Source organism: Mobula hypostoma, chromosome X1, assembly GCF_963921235.1.
Source record: "Mobula hypostoma chromosome X1, sMobHyp1.1, whole genome shotgun sequence".
NCBI lineage: Eukaryota > Metazoa > Chordata > Chondrichthyes > Myliobatiformes > Myliobatidae > Mobula > Mobula hypostoma.
The window spans coordinates 59,238,522-59,258,872 of NC_086128.1; the positions used below are offsets into that span (position 1 = coordinate 59,238,522).

General features: G+C 46.8%; 1 protein-coding gene across 5 annotated transcripts in view; it reads left to right on the forward strand.

The window, feature by feature from the left end:
- Positions 1-20,351, forward strand: part of socs7 (suppressor of cytokine signaling 7) — a 161,616-nt gene that overhangs the window by 73,662 nt on the left and 67,603 nt on the right. For 4 of the 5 annotated variants that reach the window (XM_063037443.1, XM_063037444.1, XM_063037445.1 and 1 more), the window contains exons 6-7: positions 2,269-2,437; positions 17,231-17,359. In XM_063037443.1, coding sequence (XP_062893513.1) covers positions 2,269-2,437; positions 17,231-17,359 — 298 coding nt within the window. Of the gene's footprint in view, positions 1-2,268; positions 2,438-10,037; positions 10,338-17,230; positions 17,360-20,351 lie in introns of those variants that run through there. The other variant, XM_063037446.1, reaches the window with a different exon arrangement.

Sequence of the window (20,351 nt, forward strand, 5' to 3'; positions counted from 1 at the left end):
CAGTTGGTCACAGTCTTTGCTCCAAGTCAAAAGATTCATTATCACTGACATAGAACATGAAATTTGTTTTGTGGCTGCAGTACCGTGCAAAGACAAAGATCAAAATTATAGTACATGGGCGAGTGGTTGTCCATCGTGTGTCCGACAATGACAAGAAACCTGTACAGGAGAGTTTTTGAAGTGGAAAAGCTGCTGCACTGGGGCAGTTCCACTCTCTTGACCTCAGTCCCAAGTCCAGTGGTACGAACAAGCATCACAAACTGGGGTCTTCCTTGGTTGCAGTGGATGACCACGACATCTAATGTGCCTTGCCATGCCCTTCGCTCTCTGCGGAGTGTTGCAGAGCCACCTTCCTGCCCATTGGATCTCACTGTGGATCTCATCCGCACACTCCACTGGAACTGATTCACATGGTACAAGCATGTCCCTATCTCACTGAGGTGTGAGGCCCACTGGCTACCCTCACCTGGTTTAGCCCGCCTGTCGAAGCGGTGTATCGGGGTGTGGCCGCTGTCACAATCAAACAGCTACTTGGAGCCACAGGTGAGTGTTGAGTGTCCGGTGGGGAGCTGCCCCGGAATGGATATGATAGGCCTGTTCACCAGAGGTGCTACCCTGTCCAACCCTCTAAATTACAAATAGTGCAAAATTAAATAGTATAATGAGGTAGTGTTAATGGACCTTTCAGAAATCTGATGGCAGGGGCAGGAAGCTATTGCTGAATCGTTGAGTGTGTGCCTTCAGGCTCCTGTACCTCTTCCCTGATGGTAGCAATGAGAAGAGGGCATGTCCCAGATGCTGAGGGCCCTTAATGATTGATTCTTCCTTCCTGAGGCACCACCTCTTGAAAATGCCCTCGACACTGGACAGGGTTGTGCCTGTGATGGAGCTGGCTAAGTGTAAACCCTCAGCAGTTTTTTTTTCTGATCCCGTGCATTGGTGCCTCCATACCAGACGGTGATGCAGCTAGTCAGAATGTTCTCCATAGTACATCAGTAGAAATTTGCTCAAGTGTTTGACATACAATGTGTAAAGCAGACCAGGTGTAGCCTTTGTACTGCAGCCAGTTTTGTGATGCAAGGCAAATTTCAATCTTTTGTTTTTGAATACAGTACTGTGCAAAAATCGTTTTATATATAGCTAAGGTGCCGTAAGATTTTTAGCACAGTACTGTAGTAATTTTACGTATTGCACTGTACTGCTGCCTCAAAAAAACAAATTTCATGACGTATGTGAGTGATGATAAACCTGATTCTGATACGGGTCTGTATTGTGGACTGAGAGTGGGAAGGGGGTGGGGGGTAAGGAGAGGGGAATCATGGTTGGGGAAAAGGGGAAGGGAGAGGGAAGCACCAGAGAGACATTCTGTAATGATCAATAAACCAATTGTTTGGAATCAAATGACTTTGCCTGGTGTCTCAGTGCTGAATGTGTCTGCACCTGCGCCAAACCCAACCCCTGGCACTCCTTCTCACCCACCTGTCCCACACCCCTCCCGCGGCACTCCACCCTCGCCATTCCCAACATCCCTTGCTCCTGCCAGGTTTGCAAACTCGCTTTCATTTATTTATTTAAGACTTTTGTACAGTCCTGTATGTACAGAGCCACTTGAGTTGGTGTGAATCTAAAAGCCAATAATATTTAATGTTAATAGCTATTGACCATTGAGGGGTCTACAATCCATCTCAAGCCCCTCTCCCACAAGCTGAGCAAATAATCGTTTCAATAACACTAAAGCAGTCTTTTTGGTTTATTGGAGAGTTGGGGTTTATGGCGATTGGGTGGGAAGTGGAGGTGAGGCCAAAATCAGATTGGCCACAACCTCTCTGGCAGAATAGGCTTGAGGCCGTCTGGCTTCCAGCCCTATTTCTGGCTTCCTTGATCCGAGCCAGCATTACCCATGGAGTACTGAGGGACTTTTGCACTTCCCCAATGACGTGACTGGCCCTCCTCGATAGATGAATGTAATCAGAGGTCTGTATTTCCAAGAAGAGGAAGGAGAGTTCTCTTGAGTCTCCCGGTCAATAGTTGCCTTCAAGCAAGATGATCTGGTCATTGCATTTGGTGGGAGTTTGCTCTTTGCCATTTCATTGTAGTATTCCTTGCATTGCAGTATATATCAGAGCAACTGATTGGTGAAGCCTCTTGGGGATGAGGGGCTCTGTGGGATGCTAGCTGTGTTTGTGTGTGTGTGTGTGTGTGTGTGTGTGTGTGTGTGTCTGTCTCTGTATGCACATGCCCTGGCCAATGATCTGCTGCCTCCCACAGTGCGGCTGGTATTGGGGCCCGATGAACTGGGACGATGCAGAAATGAAGTTGAAAGGAAAACCAGATGGTTCATTCCTGGTGAGGGACAGTTCCGACCCCCGCTACATCCTCAGCCTCAGCTTCCGCTCCCAGGGGATCACCCACCACACCAGGATGGAGCACTATCGAGGTGAGGACGTTGGGGGGCCTGTCACATGGTCCGGGGAAGCAGAGACGTGGGGGGGGGGAGGGGGTGGTGCTTCAAGTTGGGAAGTTACCGTTCCTTGCTTCAGGGGGGCATTTATTTTTTAACCTGAGGTGTTGTTGCAGACTAACTGGACTCTGAAGGCTTGGCACTTGTTCCTCAACCACTCTTTATTTACTTGTGTACAAGGAGAACAGCATGGCTCCTGTCTCCACACTGAACAAAGTTTCTCATTTCTGCATACCTTGACACTGTTTTATCCGCCCTTGTTCAATCCTTTCCTACCTATGTTCGTGACACTTCTCACGCCCTGAAACTTCTCGATGATTTTAAGTTCCCTGGCCCCCACCGCTTTATTTTCACCATGGATGTCCAGTCCCTATATACTTCCATCCCCCATCAGGATGGTCTCAAAACTCTCTGCTACTTTTTGGATTCCAGACCTAATCAGTTCCCCTCTACCACCACTCTGCTCCGTCCAGCGGAATTAGTCCTTACTCTTAATAGTTTCTCCTTTGGCTCCTCCCACTTCCTCCAAACTAAAGGTGTAGCCATGGGCACCCGTATGGGTCCTAGCTATGCCTGCCTTTTTGTTGGCTTTGTGGAACAATCTATGTTCCAAACCTATTCTGGTATCTATGCCCCACTTTTCCTTCGCTACATCGACGACTGCATTGGCGCTGCTTCCTGCACGCATGCTGAGTTCGTTGACTTTATTAACTTTGCCTCCAACTTTCACCCTGCCCTCAAGTTTACCTGGTCCATTTCCGACACCTCCCTCCCCTTTTCTAGATATTTCTGTCTCTATCTCTGGAGACAGCTTATCTACTGATGTCTACTATAAGCCTACTGATTCTCACAGCTATCTGGACTATTCCTCTTCTCACCCTGTCTCTTGCAAAAACGCCATCCCCTTCTCGCAATTCCTCCGTCTCCGCCGCATCTGCTCTCAGGATGAGGCTTTTCATTCCAGGACGAAGGAGATGTCCTTTCACGCACACATGCTCTCACTCCCTTGTCCATTCGTCCCCCCCATCCCTCCCCACCGATCTCCCTCCTGGCACTTATCCTTGTAAGCGGAACAAGTGCTACACATGCCCTTACACTTCCTCCCTCACTACCATTCAGGGCCCCAGACAGTCCTTCCAGGTGAGGCGACACTTCACCTGTGAGTCAGCTGGGGTGATATACTGTGTCCGGTGCTCCCAATGTGGCCTTCTATATATTGGCGAGACCCGACGCAGACCGGGAGATCGTTTTGCTGAACACCTACGCTCTGTCCGTCAGAGAAAGCAGGATCTCCCAGTGGCCACACATTTTAATTCCACGTCCCATTTCCATTCTGATATGTCTATCTACGGCCTCCTCTACTGTAAAGATGAAGCCACACTCAGGTTGGAGGAACAACACCTTATATTCCGTCTGGGTAGCCTCCAACCTGATGGCATGAACATTGACTTCTCAAACTTCCGCTAATGCCCCACCTCCCCCTCGTACTCCATCTGTTATTTATTTATTTATTTATCTATTTATTTATTTATTTATTTATTTATATACACACATTCTTTTTCTCCCTCTGTCCCTCTCACTATACCCCTTGTCCATCCTCTGGGTTTTCCCCCCATCCCCCTTGTCTTTCTCCCTGGGCCTCCTGTCCCATGTTCCTCTCATATCCCTTTTGCCAATCACCTGTCCAGCTCTTGGCTCCATCCCTCCCCCTCCTGTCTTCTCCTATCATTTTGGATCTCCCCCTCCCCCTCCCACTTTCAAATCGCTTAGCAACACACATAAAAGTTGCTGGTGAATGCAGCAGGCCAGGCAGCATCTCTAGGAAGAGGTACAGTCGACGTTTCAGGCCGAGACCCTTCGTCAGGACTAACTGAAGGAAGAGTTAGTAAGAGATTGGAAAGTGTCGCCTCACCTAGAAGGACTGTCTGGGGCCCTGAGTGGTAGTGAGGGAGGAAGTGTAAGGGCATGTGTAGCACTTGTTCCGCTTACAGGGATAAGTGGCAGGAGGGAGATCGGTGGGGAGGGATGGGGGGGGACGAATGGACAAGGGAGTCGCGTAGGGAGCGATCCCTGCGGAAAGCGGGGGGGGGAGGGAAAGATGTGCTTAGTGGTGGGATCCCATTGGAGGTGGTGGAAGTTACAGAGGATTATATGTTGGACCCGGAGGCTGGTGGGGTGGTAGGTGAGGACCAGGGGAATCCTATTCCTAGTGGGGTGACGGGAGGATGGAGTGAGAGCAGATGTGTGTGAAATGGGGGAGGTGCGTTTGAGAGCAGAGTTGATGGTGGAGGAAGGGAAGCCCCTTTCTTTAAGAAAGGAGGACATCTCCCTCGTCCTGGAATGAAAAGCCTCATCCTGAGAACAGATGCGGCGGAGACGGAGGAATTGCGAGAAGGGGATGGCATTTTTGCAAGAGACAGGGTGAGAAGAGGAATAGTCCAGATAGCTGTGAGAGTCAGTAGGCTTGTAGAAGACATCAGTAGATAAGCTGTCTCCAGAGAAGACAGAAAGATCTGGAAGGGGGAGGGAGGTGTGGATCCCACCACTAAACATATATTTCCCTCCACCCCCCCCACTTTCCGCAGGGATCGCTCCCTACGCGACTCCCTTGTCCATTCGTCCCCCTCCCCACCGATTTCCCTTCTGGCACTTATCCTTGTATTTAAATTCATATCTCTTACTAGCTCTTCTTTCAGTTGGTCCTGACGAAGGGTCTCGGCCCAAAACGTCGACTGTAACTCTTCCTAGAGATGCTGCCTGGCCTGCTGCGTTCACCAGCAACTTTTATATGTGTTGGCTGAACAAGGAAATGCCATTTTTATACAGAAATTGATGCGGATATTGACCAGTTGGTAACCTTGTGGATGTTCAAATTCCTTATTTGCATAATCAATCACCAATCACTAGTACTAGTATTAATAGCCAATCGAATCTCCACGTTAAAGGCCAATAATAATTATTAAAGTAACTGACCAATGTAAGCACTCTTGGGCAGTATAATGGCACATCTGATTATTTGAAGAATAGAATGGCTCGCCCAGTGACTGGTAGATTTTCATTCTCTACCAATAATTAAAGGCAGATTTCCAAGCCGATATCACATTGATATTTATGGTAACTTGCTGTGAATCTGAATTGGGTTTATTCTCACTGACGTATTTCGTGAAACTTGTTGTCTTGTGGCAGCAGTACATTGCAATCCATAAAATATATTAAGAAATTATATAAAAAATGAAGTAGTGCAAAAATAGTGAGGTAGTGTTCATGGACCATTCAGAAATCTGATGGTGGAGGGGATGAATCTGTTACTAAAATGTTGAGTGTATGTCTTCAAGTTCCTGTACCTCCTCATTGAGAAGAGGGCATGTCTGGGTGATGGGGGTCCTTAATGATGGATGCCGCTTTTCTGAGGCATTGCCTGTTGACGATGTCCTCGATGCTGGGGAGGCCAATGCCCATGATGAAGCTGGCAGAGTTTGCAACTTTCTGCAGCTTTTTCTGATCCTGTTCAGTAGCCCCTCCGTACCAGACGGTGATGCAACCAGTTAGAATGCTCTCTATGGTACATGTGTAGGAACTTGTTATTCTTTATCAAATCTCCTCAAGCTCCTAATGAAATTTAACCGCTGGTAAATGCCCAGCATATCGGGTGTCTATTGACCATTCAGAAATTTGGTGGTGGGGGGAAGAGGAAGAAGTTGTTCCTAAGATGTGGAGTGTGGGTCCAGCCTGTTGTATCTCAAGTGTTTGAGTGCTGCTCACGTTTAGTTATTTGAAGCATCCTGAGTGCTGTCATTACTTTCAAGTTCTTCGGTTCTACAAGCCTTGTCAAAGGCGTGCTTGTTGGCGAGGGTCATTTGTGGCTTCCACCTCTAAATGCAGATGGATTTTTCACGTCTACTGCAGCGTGGCAGCCGTGCTGGGTGTGTGTGGAGGCTGTGGTGTGTAGGTGACAGGGTAGCAGATGGTACTGACAGTCTTTGTACTCTGGTGTTGTGATTGATAAGACGCTATTACCGGGATTGTTTTTCGCAGTGGGAAGCAATCTGTGCTCTCTGTATTCCATCACAATGTTATTTATGCTTTCGGGAAAGGTCTGCACTCAGTGCCTGTCACCAGTTGCCATGGGAAAGCGATGATGGTCTATCTCCTTCATGAGCACTGGTACTGTGCTGCCTCACTATAATTGGGTGGTTATTTGATAGCTGTCATGTTGCTATGGGGACTTGGGGTTGTGTGTAACCAGACCAGGCAGGAACAGGAGGTTCCCTGGCCTGAAGTGACTGTTGAGGAATCTGTCAAAGAGCACTACAGCACAGAAACAGGCCCTTCAGCCCATCTGCCCCATGGCAAAATATTATTCTGCCTCGTCCCCTCAACCTGCACCCAGGCCATAACCCTCCCACTCGTACCTATCCAAATTTCTCTTAAACGTTGAAATTGAACCTGCATTCACCACTTGCACTGGCAGCTCGTTCAACAGTCTCACCGCCTCTGACTGAAGAAGCTCTCTCTTGTGTTTCCCTTAAACTTTTCACCTTTCACCCTTGACTCGTTCATGCCATCATTGACTTCTCAAACTTCCGCTAATGCCCCACCTCCCCCTCGTACCCCATCCGTTATTTATTTTTATACACAAGTTCTTTCTCTCACTCTCCTTTTTCTCCCTCTGTCCCTCTCACTATACCCCTTGCCCATCCTCTGTGTTCCCCCCCTCCCCCTTGTCTTTCTCCCTAGGCCCCCTGTCCCATGATCCTCTCATATCCCTTTTGCCAATCACCTGTCCAGCTCTTGGCTCCATCCCTCCCCCTCCTGTCTTCTCCTATCATTTTGGATCTCCCCCTCCCCCTCCCACTTTCAAATCTCTTACTAGCTCTTCTTTCAGTTAGTCCTGACGAAGGGTCTCAGCCCAAAACGTCGACTGTACCTCTTCCTGGAGATGCTGCCTGGCCTGCTGCGTTCACCAGCAACTTTGATGTGTGGTGCTTAAATTTCCAGCATCTTCAGATTTCCTCGCGTTTGCATTTACAAGGATGTTACCTGGATTGGGGAGCATGCCTTATGAGAATAGGTTGAGTGAACTCGGCCTTTTCTCCTTGGAGCGACGGAGGATGAGAGGTGACCTGATAGAGGTGTACAAGAGGCATTGATCGTGTGGATAGTCAGAGGCTTTTTCCCAGGGCTGAAATGGCTAGCACGAGGGGGCATAGTTTTAAGGTGCTTGGAAGTCGGTACAGAGGAGATGTCGGGGTAAGTTTTTTATGCAGAGAGTGCGTGGAATGGGCTGCCGGCGATGGTGGTGGAGGCAGAAATGACAGGGTCTTTTAAGAGACTCCTGGATGGCTACATGGAGCTTAGAAAAATAGAGGGCTATGGGTAACCCTAGGTAGTTCTAAGGTAAGGACATGTTCAGTATGGCTTTGTGGGCCGAAGGGCCTGTATTGTGCTGTAGGTTTTCTATGTTTCTATGTTTTGTAACTCCAGAACAACTATAATTAAAAGAAAAATATGGAGCCAGGAATACTTGTGTACGTTCTTAGTTTTACTTTCATTGAGATGCACACATATGATGTGGTGGTATGATGCCGTATGCCATTCACCTACTTTTACGTATAACACACAATGCATTATGTAAGCAACAGAATGCTTAATCAAACAATATTATTAGAAAGATTACTGAAATATTAAATACACAATCTTACATAGCTATAAACTACAACTTAATATAGAATGCATCACAACTTGTATACGTGTTTGTGTTTATGTATATACACACACACACAGCTCCACGGCCTGCGCTGAACTGAACTGATCTGAACAGAATACTCATAGACTCCTGGTTTGATGTTTGAAATTCTATGTGTTGTTCACTTGCTTTTTGCTATTTGCGCAATTTGCTTTCTTTTTTGTGAGTTTGGTGTTTGATTATGGTTTTCTAGGAATGGGTTCCATGGTGCTTCTTTGTTTTGTGGCTGCCTGCGGGAGGTTGAATCTCAGAGTTGTATTCTGTATACTTTGAACTTTGCATTACATTCCCTTATCGCTGCATAGAAAAAAATGCGCACACGTTGACACAGAAGCCTTGAGTCTGGTTTGTGTTTAAAATGCTTCACCCAGTATTAGTTTAGGAGAGAGTTTTCCGTCGTTTCTGATTGTCAACCGCTAGTGTCCATTTTCAGTCCACAGGAGGGTGTTCTCTTAACAGCAGCAGTGTGAGTGCAGAGACGGGCTCTGTTTCTTGGAGGACACAGTTACACGATCAAATTCAAGAGGATGACTAATCATGGAAATGCTGATGGATTGTCCCATTTACCCGTGGAGAAGGAAATACCTGAAACATTTACAAAAGGGATCACTCCTCTTGACGTATTCTCCCTAATGCAAGTCAAAAGTCTCCCTATTATGACAGAGATGATCCAAAGGGAAACCGGAAAAGACCCTGCACTATCTCAGGTCTATGTGGCCACCCAAACTGTGCAGCAGAAATCCCAGTTCCCCCATTTTTACCAGTGCCGGGATGAACTTGCCCTGGACAGGAGTTGTCTTCTGTGGGGATTGAGAGTTGTTGTACCATCCAAGCTGAGAGCTGAAGTGTTGGAGGAACTACATGCCGGTCATCTAGGTGTGGTCAAAATGAAAGTGTTGGTTTGAAGCTTTGTCTGTGGCCTGGTACAGATCAGCAGATCAAGCAGCTTGCCATGCATTGTTCAAATTGCCACCATGGCCTGCATTGCCCTGGCAGAGGATTCATGTGGATTTTGCCGGACCATTCATGGGCACAAATTTCTTGACAACTGTGGATGCAGCTACAAAGTGGCCAGAAACTGCAGCCTCGCGCACTGTTGATGTATTGAGAAGCCTCTTCACAAGGACTGGTGTTCCAGAACACTCAATCAGTGACAATGGACCGCAGTTTGTTGTGGAACAGTTCCAGTCATTCCTGAAAACGAATGGAATAAAACGTAGTGCAATTGCCCAGCGCAATCATCGCTCTTGTGATTCGACACAAATGACACATTTCACTGTATGTTTCAATGTATATGTGTAAATAAAGCTAATCTTTAATCTTTCTCTCTTCCTGTTAAATCCCCTTCCGTTGTCTGAAACCAGTGCTTTCCAGTTCAGTGAAACAGACTGTGTGACAGTCTGCCCTTGCCCCCAGCTCTGACTCCTCAGTCTGCCCCCTCGGCCTGTGGTACCAACCCATCTGTCACTGCAAATGGTTTCTCCTTATTTACAATTAAATCTCAGTCAGCTCCATCACGGGCACCAGCTTTCCCAGCATCCAGGACATCTTCAAGGAGTGATGCCTCAAAAAGGTGGCGTCCATCGTTAAGGACCCCCGTCACCCAGGACATGCCCACTTCTCACTGCTACCATCAGGAAGGAGGTACAGGAGCCTAAAGCCACACACTCCATGATTCAGGAACAGCTCCTTCCCCTCTGCCATCCAATTTCTGAATAGTCATTGATCCCATGAACACTACATCATTGCTTTTTTTTTTCCCTCCCTTTTTGCACTACTTATCATATACATACATACTTTCTGTAAGTTACAGATTTTATTATGTTGCAGGTTGGAGATGGAGGTGTAAGGTGCTCCTTCCCTCTGCGAACCTGCAAGTGGGCAAGGTGCAGCACCTGCTTAGCCTCCGCCTCCCGATCAGAGTCACGTGAGCCATGGGAGCAGGTGGTGGACGGTCGTACGAGCAGCCGGTGCAGACCACAAGTCCTGGTTATGTGACCACTGACATCAGGCAGACAATCTCTGAAGAGTATTGATCATGGCTGGAGTCACCCATCTTGTAAAGACACTGCCCAGAAGAAGGCAATGGCAAACCACTTCTGTCGAAAAACTTGCCAAGATCAATCATGGTCATAGAAACATAGAAACATAGAAACATAGAAAATAGGTGCAGGAGTAGGCCATTCGGCCCTTCGAGCCTGCACCGCCATTTATTATGATCATGGCTGATCATCCAACTCAGAACCCAGCCTTCCCTCCATACCCCCTGACCCCTGTAGCCACAAGGGCCATATCTAACTTCCTTTTAAACATAGCTAATGAACTGGCCTCAACAGTTTGCTGTGGCAGAGAATTCCACAGATTCACCACTCTCTGTGTGAAGAAGTTTTTCCTAACCTCGGTCCTAAAAGGCTTCCCCTCTATCCTCAAACTGTGACCCCTCGTTCTAGACCTCCCCAACATCGGGAACAATCTTCCCGCATCTAGCCTGTCCAATCCCTTTAGGATCTTATACGTTTCAATCAGATCCCCCCTCAATCTTCTAAATTCCAACGAGTACAAGCCCAGTTCATCCAGTCTTTCTTCATATGAAAGACCTGCCATCCCAGGAATCAATCTGGTGAACCTTCTTTGTACTCCCTCTATGGCAAAGATGTCTTTCCTCAGATTAGGGGACCAAAACTGCACACAATACTCCAGGTGTGGTCTCACCAAGGCCTTGTACAACTGCAGTAGTACCTCCCTGCTCCTGTACTCGAATCCTCTCGCTATAAATGCCAGCATACCGTTCGCCTTTTTCACCGCCTGCTGTACCTGCATGCCCACTTTCAATGACTGGTGTATAATGACACCCAGGTCTCGTTGCACCTCCCCTTTTCCTAATCGGCCACCATTCAGATAATAATCTGTTTTCCTATTTTTGCCACCAAAGTGGATAACTTCACATTTATCCACATTAAATTGCATCTGCCATGAGTTTGCCCACTCACCCAACCTATCCAAGTCACCCTGCATCCTCTTAGCATCCTCCTCACTGCTAACACTGCCACCCAGCTTCGTGTCATCCGCAAACTTGGAGATGCTGCATTTAATTCCCTCATCCAAGTCATTAATATATATTGTAAACAACTGGGGTCCCAGCACTGAGCCTTGCGGTACCCCACTAGTCACCGCCTGCCATTCTGAAAAGGTCCCGTTTATTCCCACTCTTTGCTTCCTGTCTGCTAACCAATTCTCCACCCACACCAATACCTTACCCCCAATACCGTGTGCTTTAAGTTTGCACACTAATCTCCTATGTGGGACCTTGTCAAAAGCCTTTTGAAAATCCAAATATACCACATCCACTGGTTCTCCCCTATCCACTCTACTAGTTACATCCTCAAAAAATTCTATGAGATTCGTCAGACATGATTTTCCTTTCACAAATCCATGCTGACTTTGTCCGATCATTTCACCGCTTTCCAAATGTGCTGTTATCACATCCTTGATAACTGACTCCAGCAGTTTCCCCACCACCGACGTTAGGCTAACCGGCCTATAATTCCCCGGTTTCTCTCTCCCTCCTTTTTTAAAAAGTGGGGTTACATTAGCCACCCTCCAATCCTCAGGAACTAGTCCAGAATCTAACGAGTTTTGAAAAATTATCACTAATGCATCCACTATTTCTTGGGCCACTTCCTTAAGCACTCTGGGATGCAGACCATCTGGCCCTGGGGATTTATCTGCCTTCAATCCCTTCAATTTACCTAACACCACTTCCCTACTAACATGTATTTCGCTCAGTTCCTCCATCTCACTGGACCCTCTGTCCCTTACTATTTCTGGAAGAAAGACTATGATCGCCCATGTCATACAACACGGCGCATAATGACGATGATGATTTATTGCAATATACTGCTGTTGCAAAACAATAAACTTCACAACACAAGGGGCACTGCATATGCTGGAAATCTAGAGCAATACACACAACCTGCTGGAGGAACTCAGCAGCTCAGGCAGCATCTATGGATGGGAATGAACAGCCAACGTTTCGGCCCGAGACCCTCCATCAGGACTTTTGTGACATATGCTAGTGATATTAAACCTGATTCTGAGTCTGAGTCTGAGTTCTTTTTTTTCAAAGACTGTAGAAGTTGACAAAGTCTGCTCAATGACCAACGTTCCATGAACGCCCAGACCACCTACCTCACTTACTTTGGGCAGGGAACAGCACTCAGTTGCCTTGGGATTATCTACAAGGTCTCCTGAATTTGTGCAACTGGTGAAAAGGGGGAGAGGAACTTGACCTTTGCAGTTCCTTGCTGCCCTTGACACTGATTTGGGAGGTGGTGATACAGAAGCCTTGGAGGAAGCTGTATTGCATCTTGGGTACACACACAGAATACTGGGGGAGCTCAGCAGGTTAGGCAGTGCCTATAGAGAAAATTATGACCGTTTCAAGCCAAGATCCTTCAAAGTTTAAAGTAAATTTATTATCAAAGTGAATTTATGTCACCCCTTACAACCCTAAGATTAATTTTCTTGTGGGCATTCACAGTAAATACAAAGAAACTCAATAGAATCAATGAAAGACTGCACATGACAAGACAGACAAACAACCAGTGTGCAAAATACAATGTATGCAAAAACATAATAGTAATAACAGGTAAATAAGCAATAAATATTGAGAACTGCATCCTGACGAAGGATCACAGCTTGCAACGTCGACTATTTCCCAACCATAGATGCTGCCTGACCTGCTGAGTTCCTCCTGTATTTTGTGTGTGTTACTCTGGGTTTCCAGCGTCTGCAGAATCTCTTGTCTGATTTGCATGTTGGATGCTGAACACAGTATATCTGCAGTACACTAGTGGTGGAGGGAGTGAGTGTTCAGGATAGTGAGAAGAAACCCATTGCCCGGAGCCTGGGATTTGTGATTTTCTGCGAGTCCACAGGGGTAGTTGTTTCTTAAGTTGTTATAGCCGGGGGATGTGGTGGGGATTAGCTCCCGCTGCCTATTAAACACTCCCAGTGGTTTGCGTCTCAAATAGCCTCTGACAACCAAGTCCAGCTCCTGGCCTTCACGTGTGGCCTAAACCTTGTAGAACCATTTCTACTGATAGGAGAAAGGGCAAAGGTGGGTTACTGGTGCCTTAAAACCAGTCGCTTCGGCCAGATGGGGCTCATCAGCTGTGATTTGTAGCACACCCAGGGGAAGGAAAACTCTGATCTCAAGCCCCCGCTGCCTTGCGGCTACACCCACTCTTGGGAAAGGCTTCGGGACTAAACCCCAAGGAAAAAATGTGGTGCTGGAGTCCCTAAAGCAGTCCTATGTTGAGTTCAACGCTGACTGGCAACTCCTAGTGCCCAACTGTATTGGTCTCTGCCATTCCTTTGGATTCATCAGCTGCGTAGAAAAGGGAGCCTTATACATGGGCAGCATCTTCTCTCCATATCGTACTGCCCTGGCTTGCATATTGCATAGACAGCCACGACACAATATACGTAGTCGACCCCAACCAATAGAGGTCCTCAATGCACTGGGCAAGCTGAAGCCCCAATGTCTTTGTGTCCAAGTTCACTAGAGGCCGAATGATATCTTGTGGTTAGAGGACTGTGTGTATGTATGTGGATGGGAGGGAGAAATGGAGCTTGTTGCTGTTGTTGTGTTCTGCTTCGCCATCTTTTTTGTTTTGCTGAGCATATTGGTAAGCTATCCTGGAACTGCAATGTGTGCTGACACTTGCATTAACTAGTAACACACTTTAGGGTGTGCTGGAGCTGCCTGCTAGTGCTGTATTTCACTGTATGTTTTGATATACACATGATAAATAATCTCGAATCAGGCTATGTTGAAAGTTGTTGAACTTGTGGTAAATAAAAATAGTTGAAATGATGTGGGTTTCTGAGAGATGAGTAGAAAAACTAACTGCCAAGTCTGTGGCTCAGTGTTGATACCACATTCAAGAGTTTGTGTACAGTGGCGGACGGAAGCAGGAAGGAAAAATATTCCAGAGTCCTGTAAAATTGGGAGATGATTGTCTTGTTAATGTTTCAACAAGTTGGTCTGCTGCTCTCTTCTTGCTGCTGCCATCAGAACGGTGGTACAGGAGCCTCAGGACCCACACCACCAGGTTCAAGAACAGTTATTCATCTTCACCATGGATGTTCAGTCCCTCTACATTAGGAAGGTCTCAAAGCTCTCCACTTTCTTGACAAAAGAACCAACCAATCCCCCTCCACCACCACCCTCCTCAGTCTGGCAGAACCAGTCCTCACCCTGAACAATTTTTCCTTAAGCTCCTCCCACTTTCTCCAAACTCGAGGGGTGGCCATGGACCCTCGTGTGGGCCCCAGCTTTGCCTGCCTCTTCGTTAGCTAGGTAGAACATTTCATGTTTGAAGCCTTCCCCGGTTACACTCCCCAACTCCTCCGCTGCATTGATGACTGCATCGGCGCTGCCTCATGCACCCATGCTGAGCTCCTCAATTTTATCAACTCTGTCCCTAACTTCCACCCTGCCCTTAAATTCCCTTAGTCCATCTCTGGCACCTTCCTCCCCTTTTGATCTCTGCCTCCATCTCTGGAGGCAAACTGTCAACTGATATCTTTTATAAACCTACTGATTCCCACAGTTATCTTGACAATCTCTCTTCCCACACAATTCCCTGTAAATATGCTGTTCCCTATTTTCAATTTCTTCGCTGCCTCTACATCTGTTCCCAGCACGTGGCTTTCTGTTCCAGGCTTCCCTTCCTCCTCTATTGATGCTGCCCTCCTCTATTTCCTATACATCTGGGCTCACCTCATCTTCCTGCTGCCATAATAGTGATAGAGTCCCTCTTAGAATAGAATAGTACAGCACAGTACAGGTCCCTCGGCCCACAATGTTGTGCCGATGCTCAAATCCTGCCTCCCATATAACCCCCCCACCTTAAATTCCTCCATGTACCTGTCTAGTGGTCTTTTAAACTTCACTAGTGTATCTGCCTCCACCACTGACTCAGGCAGTGCATTCCACGCACCAACCACTCTCTGAGTAAAAAAACCTTCCTCTAATATCCCTCTTGAACTTCCCACCCCTTACCTTAAAGCCATGTCCTCTTGTATTGAGCAGTGGTGCCCTGGGGAAGAGGCGCTGGCTATCCACTCTACCTATTCCTCTTATTATCTTGTACACCTCTATCATGTCTCCTCTTATCCTCCTTCTCTCCAAAGAGTAAAGCCTTAGCTCCCTTAATCTCTGATCATAATCCATACTCTCTGAACCAGGCAACATCCTGGTAAATCTCCTCTGTACCCTTTCCAATGCTTCCACATCCTTCCTATAGTGAGGCGACCAGAACTGGACACAGTACTCCGAGTGTGGCCTAACCAGAGTTTTATAGAGCTGCATCATTACCTCGCAACTCTTAAACTCTATCCCTCGACTTATGAAAGCTAACACCCATAAGCTCTCTTAACTACCCTATCCACCTGTGAGGCAACTTTCAGGGATCTGTGGACATGTATCCTCCTGTCCTTACCTACCACCCCATCAGCCTCCGCATCCAACATGTCATCCTCTGCAACTTTTGCCATCTCCAAAGGGAGGTAGCGCTAAACATATCTTTACCCCCTCCACCCACCCCCCCCGGCTTTCCACAGGGATCGCTTCTTCCAAGATTCCCTGGTCCATTCATCCCTCCCCACTAATCTCCCTCCAGGCACATATCCCTGCAAGCACCCTAACTGCTACACCTGCCCATACACTTCCTTCCTCACCTCCATTCAGGACCCCAAACAGTCCTTCCAGGTGAGGCAACATTTCACCCATGAATCTGCTGGAGTCATATATTGTGTCTGGTGCTCCTGATGCAGCCTTCTCTACATTGGTGAGACTTGCCGTAAATTGGGGGACCTCTGCACCATCCACCACAGGCGGGACTTCCTGGTGGCCAAACATTTTAATTCCTGTTCCCATTCCAACGTGTCGGTCAATGGCCTCCTTTTGTGCCAAGATGAGGCCACTCTATTCCCCACTCTGACCTTTCCTTCTTCTCACCTGCCTATTACTTCCCCGGGTCCCCTCTTCCTTCCCTTTCTCCTATGGTCCACTCTCCTCTCCTATCAGCTTCCTTCTTCTCCAGCCCCCGATCTTTCACCTATCACCTTCCAGCGAGCCTCTTACCTCTTTCCCCACCTTTTTATTCTGGCTTCTGGCATCTTCCCCCTTCCTTCTCAGTCCTGAAGAAGAATCTCTGCGCAAAACCTCAGCTGTTTATTCTTTTCCATAGATGCTGCCCAACCTGCGGAGTTCCTCCAGCATTTTGTGTGTGTTACTCTGGATTTCCAGATCTGCAGAACGTCCTGTGTGCATGCATACCTTTCATCCAACAGGCTCCTGAAACAACTTCACTCATCTCAACACCGAACTGGTTCCACAGCCTACGGACCCACTTTCAAGGACTCCACAACTCTCAATATTTATTACTATTTGTTTTACTTTGAATTTTGGATTATTAAGGGGGCAGTGACACCACTGAACTGCTTTGACAGTACTGATCCAGTTCACTGGCCTGGTGTTCTGCTCGTGCAAAGTAAATTTATTATCAAAGTTAGTATATGTCAGCATATACAACCCTGTGATTCGTTTTCTTGCGGGCATACTCAATAAATCCAATAACCATAATAGAATCAATGAAAGACCACACCTAATATGCAAAAGATAACAAACTGTGCAAACACAAAAGCAAAAAGTAAGAGATAATAACAATAAGTAAATAAGCAATAAATATGGAGAACATGAGATAAAGAGTCCTGGAAAGGGAGTCTGTAGGTTTTGTGAACAGTTCAGTGGTGGGACGAGTGAAGTTTCCCCTCTGCTTCAAGAGCCTGATGGTTGAGGGGTAATAACTGTTCCTGAACATGGTGGTGTGGGTCCTGAGGCTCCTGTATCTCCTACCCAATTGTAGCAGTGAGAAGACACCATGGTGTGGGCGGTGGGGGTTCCTTGATGATGGATGCTGCTCTCTTCACTTTGCCCATTCTTTTACACACAGGTACCTTCAGCTTATGGTGCCACCCCAAGTTTGAAGACCGCTGCCAGTCCGTGGTAGAGTTCATCGAGAGAGCCATCATGCATTCCAAGAACGGAAAATTCCTCTACTTTCTGCGTTCCCGAGTTCCTGGTAAATTTCTCCTTCCCACTTTTCATGACTTGTGATTTTTTTTTAATGGATATAAAGTGCAGGCTTGATGTAACATCTGACCTTCATGTTGAATCTGAGGAAATCTTGTAAGGGGGCCGTGCCTGGGATCCCAGTGTGCTGTGCAACTTCTGTGCAGCCCTTGTGCATACCTTCATCTTTTGATGTTTTGCATTGGTAAGGGTCATGGCCCAAAACATTGTCTGTTTATTCCTCTCCATCAGACATCCCACCCTGCAAAAACTCATTTCAGGGAGGTCTCAACCTCATAACAGTCTGTGTCAATGAATTTGTTAATTTTGCAAGGCATCAGATTCACAAGTGTTTCTGAGACAGAGACAGTGGGAATTCTGTCTTAATGTGCCATGTTCACAATAGCTGCTGTCTTGGTTGATGAGCAGGCATAGTTTTTTGCTATTTCTGAATCAGGAAGCATTTTCCTGTGTGCTTACACACCTGGAGTGGCAGGTTATGCCAACGATGGAAGATGTAAAGTACACCTCAGCTCTGGTGACCTTCTCTGTCAGACTTTGGTTTTCTGCTGAAAAGAACTGTGAAATACTTGAACAGCCTTCCCTGCGCTTAGCCTCCCTGATATGTTGTGGTCCCTAAAAGAAATAAAAGCAAAAGGTGTATCCTTATTACAGGTGTGCGCTGCTTAACATCCATTCGGACAATGTCCGATCGCATATCTGTCTGTAGTCACACCCACACACACTGCCTGCAATAGTCGGGATCAAAAATTACTTTTTTACATCGAAATGGGGGATTTTAAATGAGTGATTTAGAAGTTCTGTATCTTCAAGTTCAAGTTTATTGTCATCTGGCTGATTGTCCACAAACGAAACAACCTCTGTCCGGACCACAGTGAAGCCACAATCCATATATCACGCACACCACATAAAACAATCTATTACCATATTATTTAATAAAGTGTAATTCAAAATGCTTATAAAGTGCACAGCACAAGTAAACAGTTTGCTGTCCTAATGACGAGACCACGGTGGGGACCGGGTATTTATTAAAATCGGTTTTTCTTCTGAAAACGGCTGCGCTTAAACCCCGATGGCAGGCTTCGATGCACCTGTAAGTGGAAGTGTTTCAGGAAAAAAACCCCGAAGAATTTGCTTGCTGCGAGCGCGTTTTTAAAGATGTCTTAGCCGATGATTTTGGAATTTCGCTCCAAATAAACCCCGCTCTAATCCCCTTTAAGACGCCAACGCGCCCCGCCCGTATAGGACAGCCTCACGTAGTCAGGTTGTCACCGCCAGCCTTGGGAATTTCTTCGCCAGGCTTTTGTACTTCATCACCGGCAGTTGTCCGGGTCATTTCAGCGTCATTACAGACGGCAGTAACTGAACTGAGGAATATGGGAGAGAGAGAGAGGCCGACTGTAAAGCCCGCCCACAGAGAAAACTGATAGATCTACTTAGCACAAAGAGAGATCAAACAGGATTCATTCATTTTCTTTCTTTTTTTTCCCTCTCCCTCTCCCTCTCTAAAAAATCGATTTCCGGGATATTGTATATAATTTGCAGGCATCAGGGAGCCGCTATCGATATGCGGGAGACTCCCGGAACTCCCGGGAGAGGTGGGATGTCTGCCGATCATAGATGCTGCTTGATCTTCCGGGTTCCTCCAGCATTTTGTGTGTGCATTACATTGGATTAGTATCAATGGGTGGGTGTTGGTTAGTTCAAAGTTCAAAAGTAACTTTATTATCAAAGTACAAAAATGTCACCATATACACCCAGAGATTCATTTTTTTGCAGGCATACTCAATAAATCCATAATAGAATAATAACCATAATAGGATCAATGAAAGTCCGCACCAAATTGGGTGTTTAACCAATGTGCAAAAGACAACAAACTGTACAAGTACAAAACAAAAGAAATAATAAATAAGCAATCAATATAGAGAACATGAGATGGAGTCTTTAAGCGCGAGTCCATTGGTTGTGAGAACATCTCGATGATGGGGCAAGTGAAGTTGAGTGACCTTGTCCCCGTTGGTTCAAGAGCTGCTTGCTGGGCTGAGTTGTAACTCTCTAACCCTGTAACTGATTGGAACGGTTGCAGCTCCTTAGAACAATTCCTGCCCCCTCCACTCTCTGCAGCAGCTCTCTGGGAGTCATTCCCACAAACCTTTTGGGGATTGAAGGATGGCGAAAGGCATCCTGCATCTTCGCGATCACCACGTTTGTCTCCGCTGCCTCCCTAACTCTCCCCAACCAAGGCTGTGCACTCTGAGTTGGTCAAAGACCTGGAGTTTACTCATTGAGGAAAGCTTCCACGTCATCTTTGGGGTTTCACTGAGCCGTCGGTGGGTGATGGCTCTGGGCCTGTACTCGCTGGAGTTCAGAGGAATGAGAGGGGATCTCTTTGCAACCTATCAAATATTGAAAGGCAGAGATATAGTGGATGTGGAGAGGATGTTTCCTATAGTGGGGCAGTCTAGGACCAGAGGACACAGATAGAGTGGATGTGGAGAGGATGTTTCCTATAGTGGGGGAGTCTAGGACCAGAGGGCACAGATAGACTGGATGTGGAGAGGATGTTTCCTATAGTGGGGGAGTCTAGGACCAGAGGACACAGATAGAGTGGATGTGGAGAGGATGTTTCCTATAGTGGGGGAGTCTGGGACCAGAGGGCACAGATAGAGTGGATGTGGAGAGGATGTTCCCTGTAGTGGGAGAGTCTAGGACCAGAGGGCACCACTTAAAAAGAGAAGGATGCCCCTTTCGAACAGAGATGAGGGGGGATTTCTTTAGCCAGAGGGTGGTAAATCTGGAGAATTCAACACAGATGGCTGGGGAGGCCAAGTCATTGGGTATATTTAAAGTGGAGGTTGATAGGTTTTCGATTAGTCAAGGTGTCAAAGGTTCTGGGGAGAAGGCAGGAGAATGCGGTTGAGAGGGATAATGAATCAGCCATAATGGAATGGCAGAGCAGACTCGATGGGCTGAATAGTTTA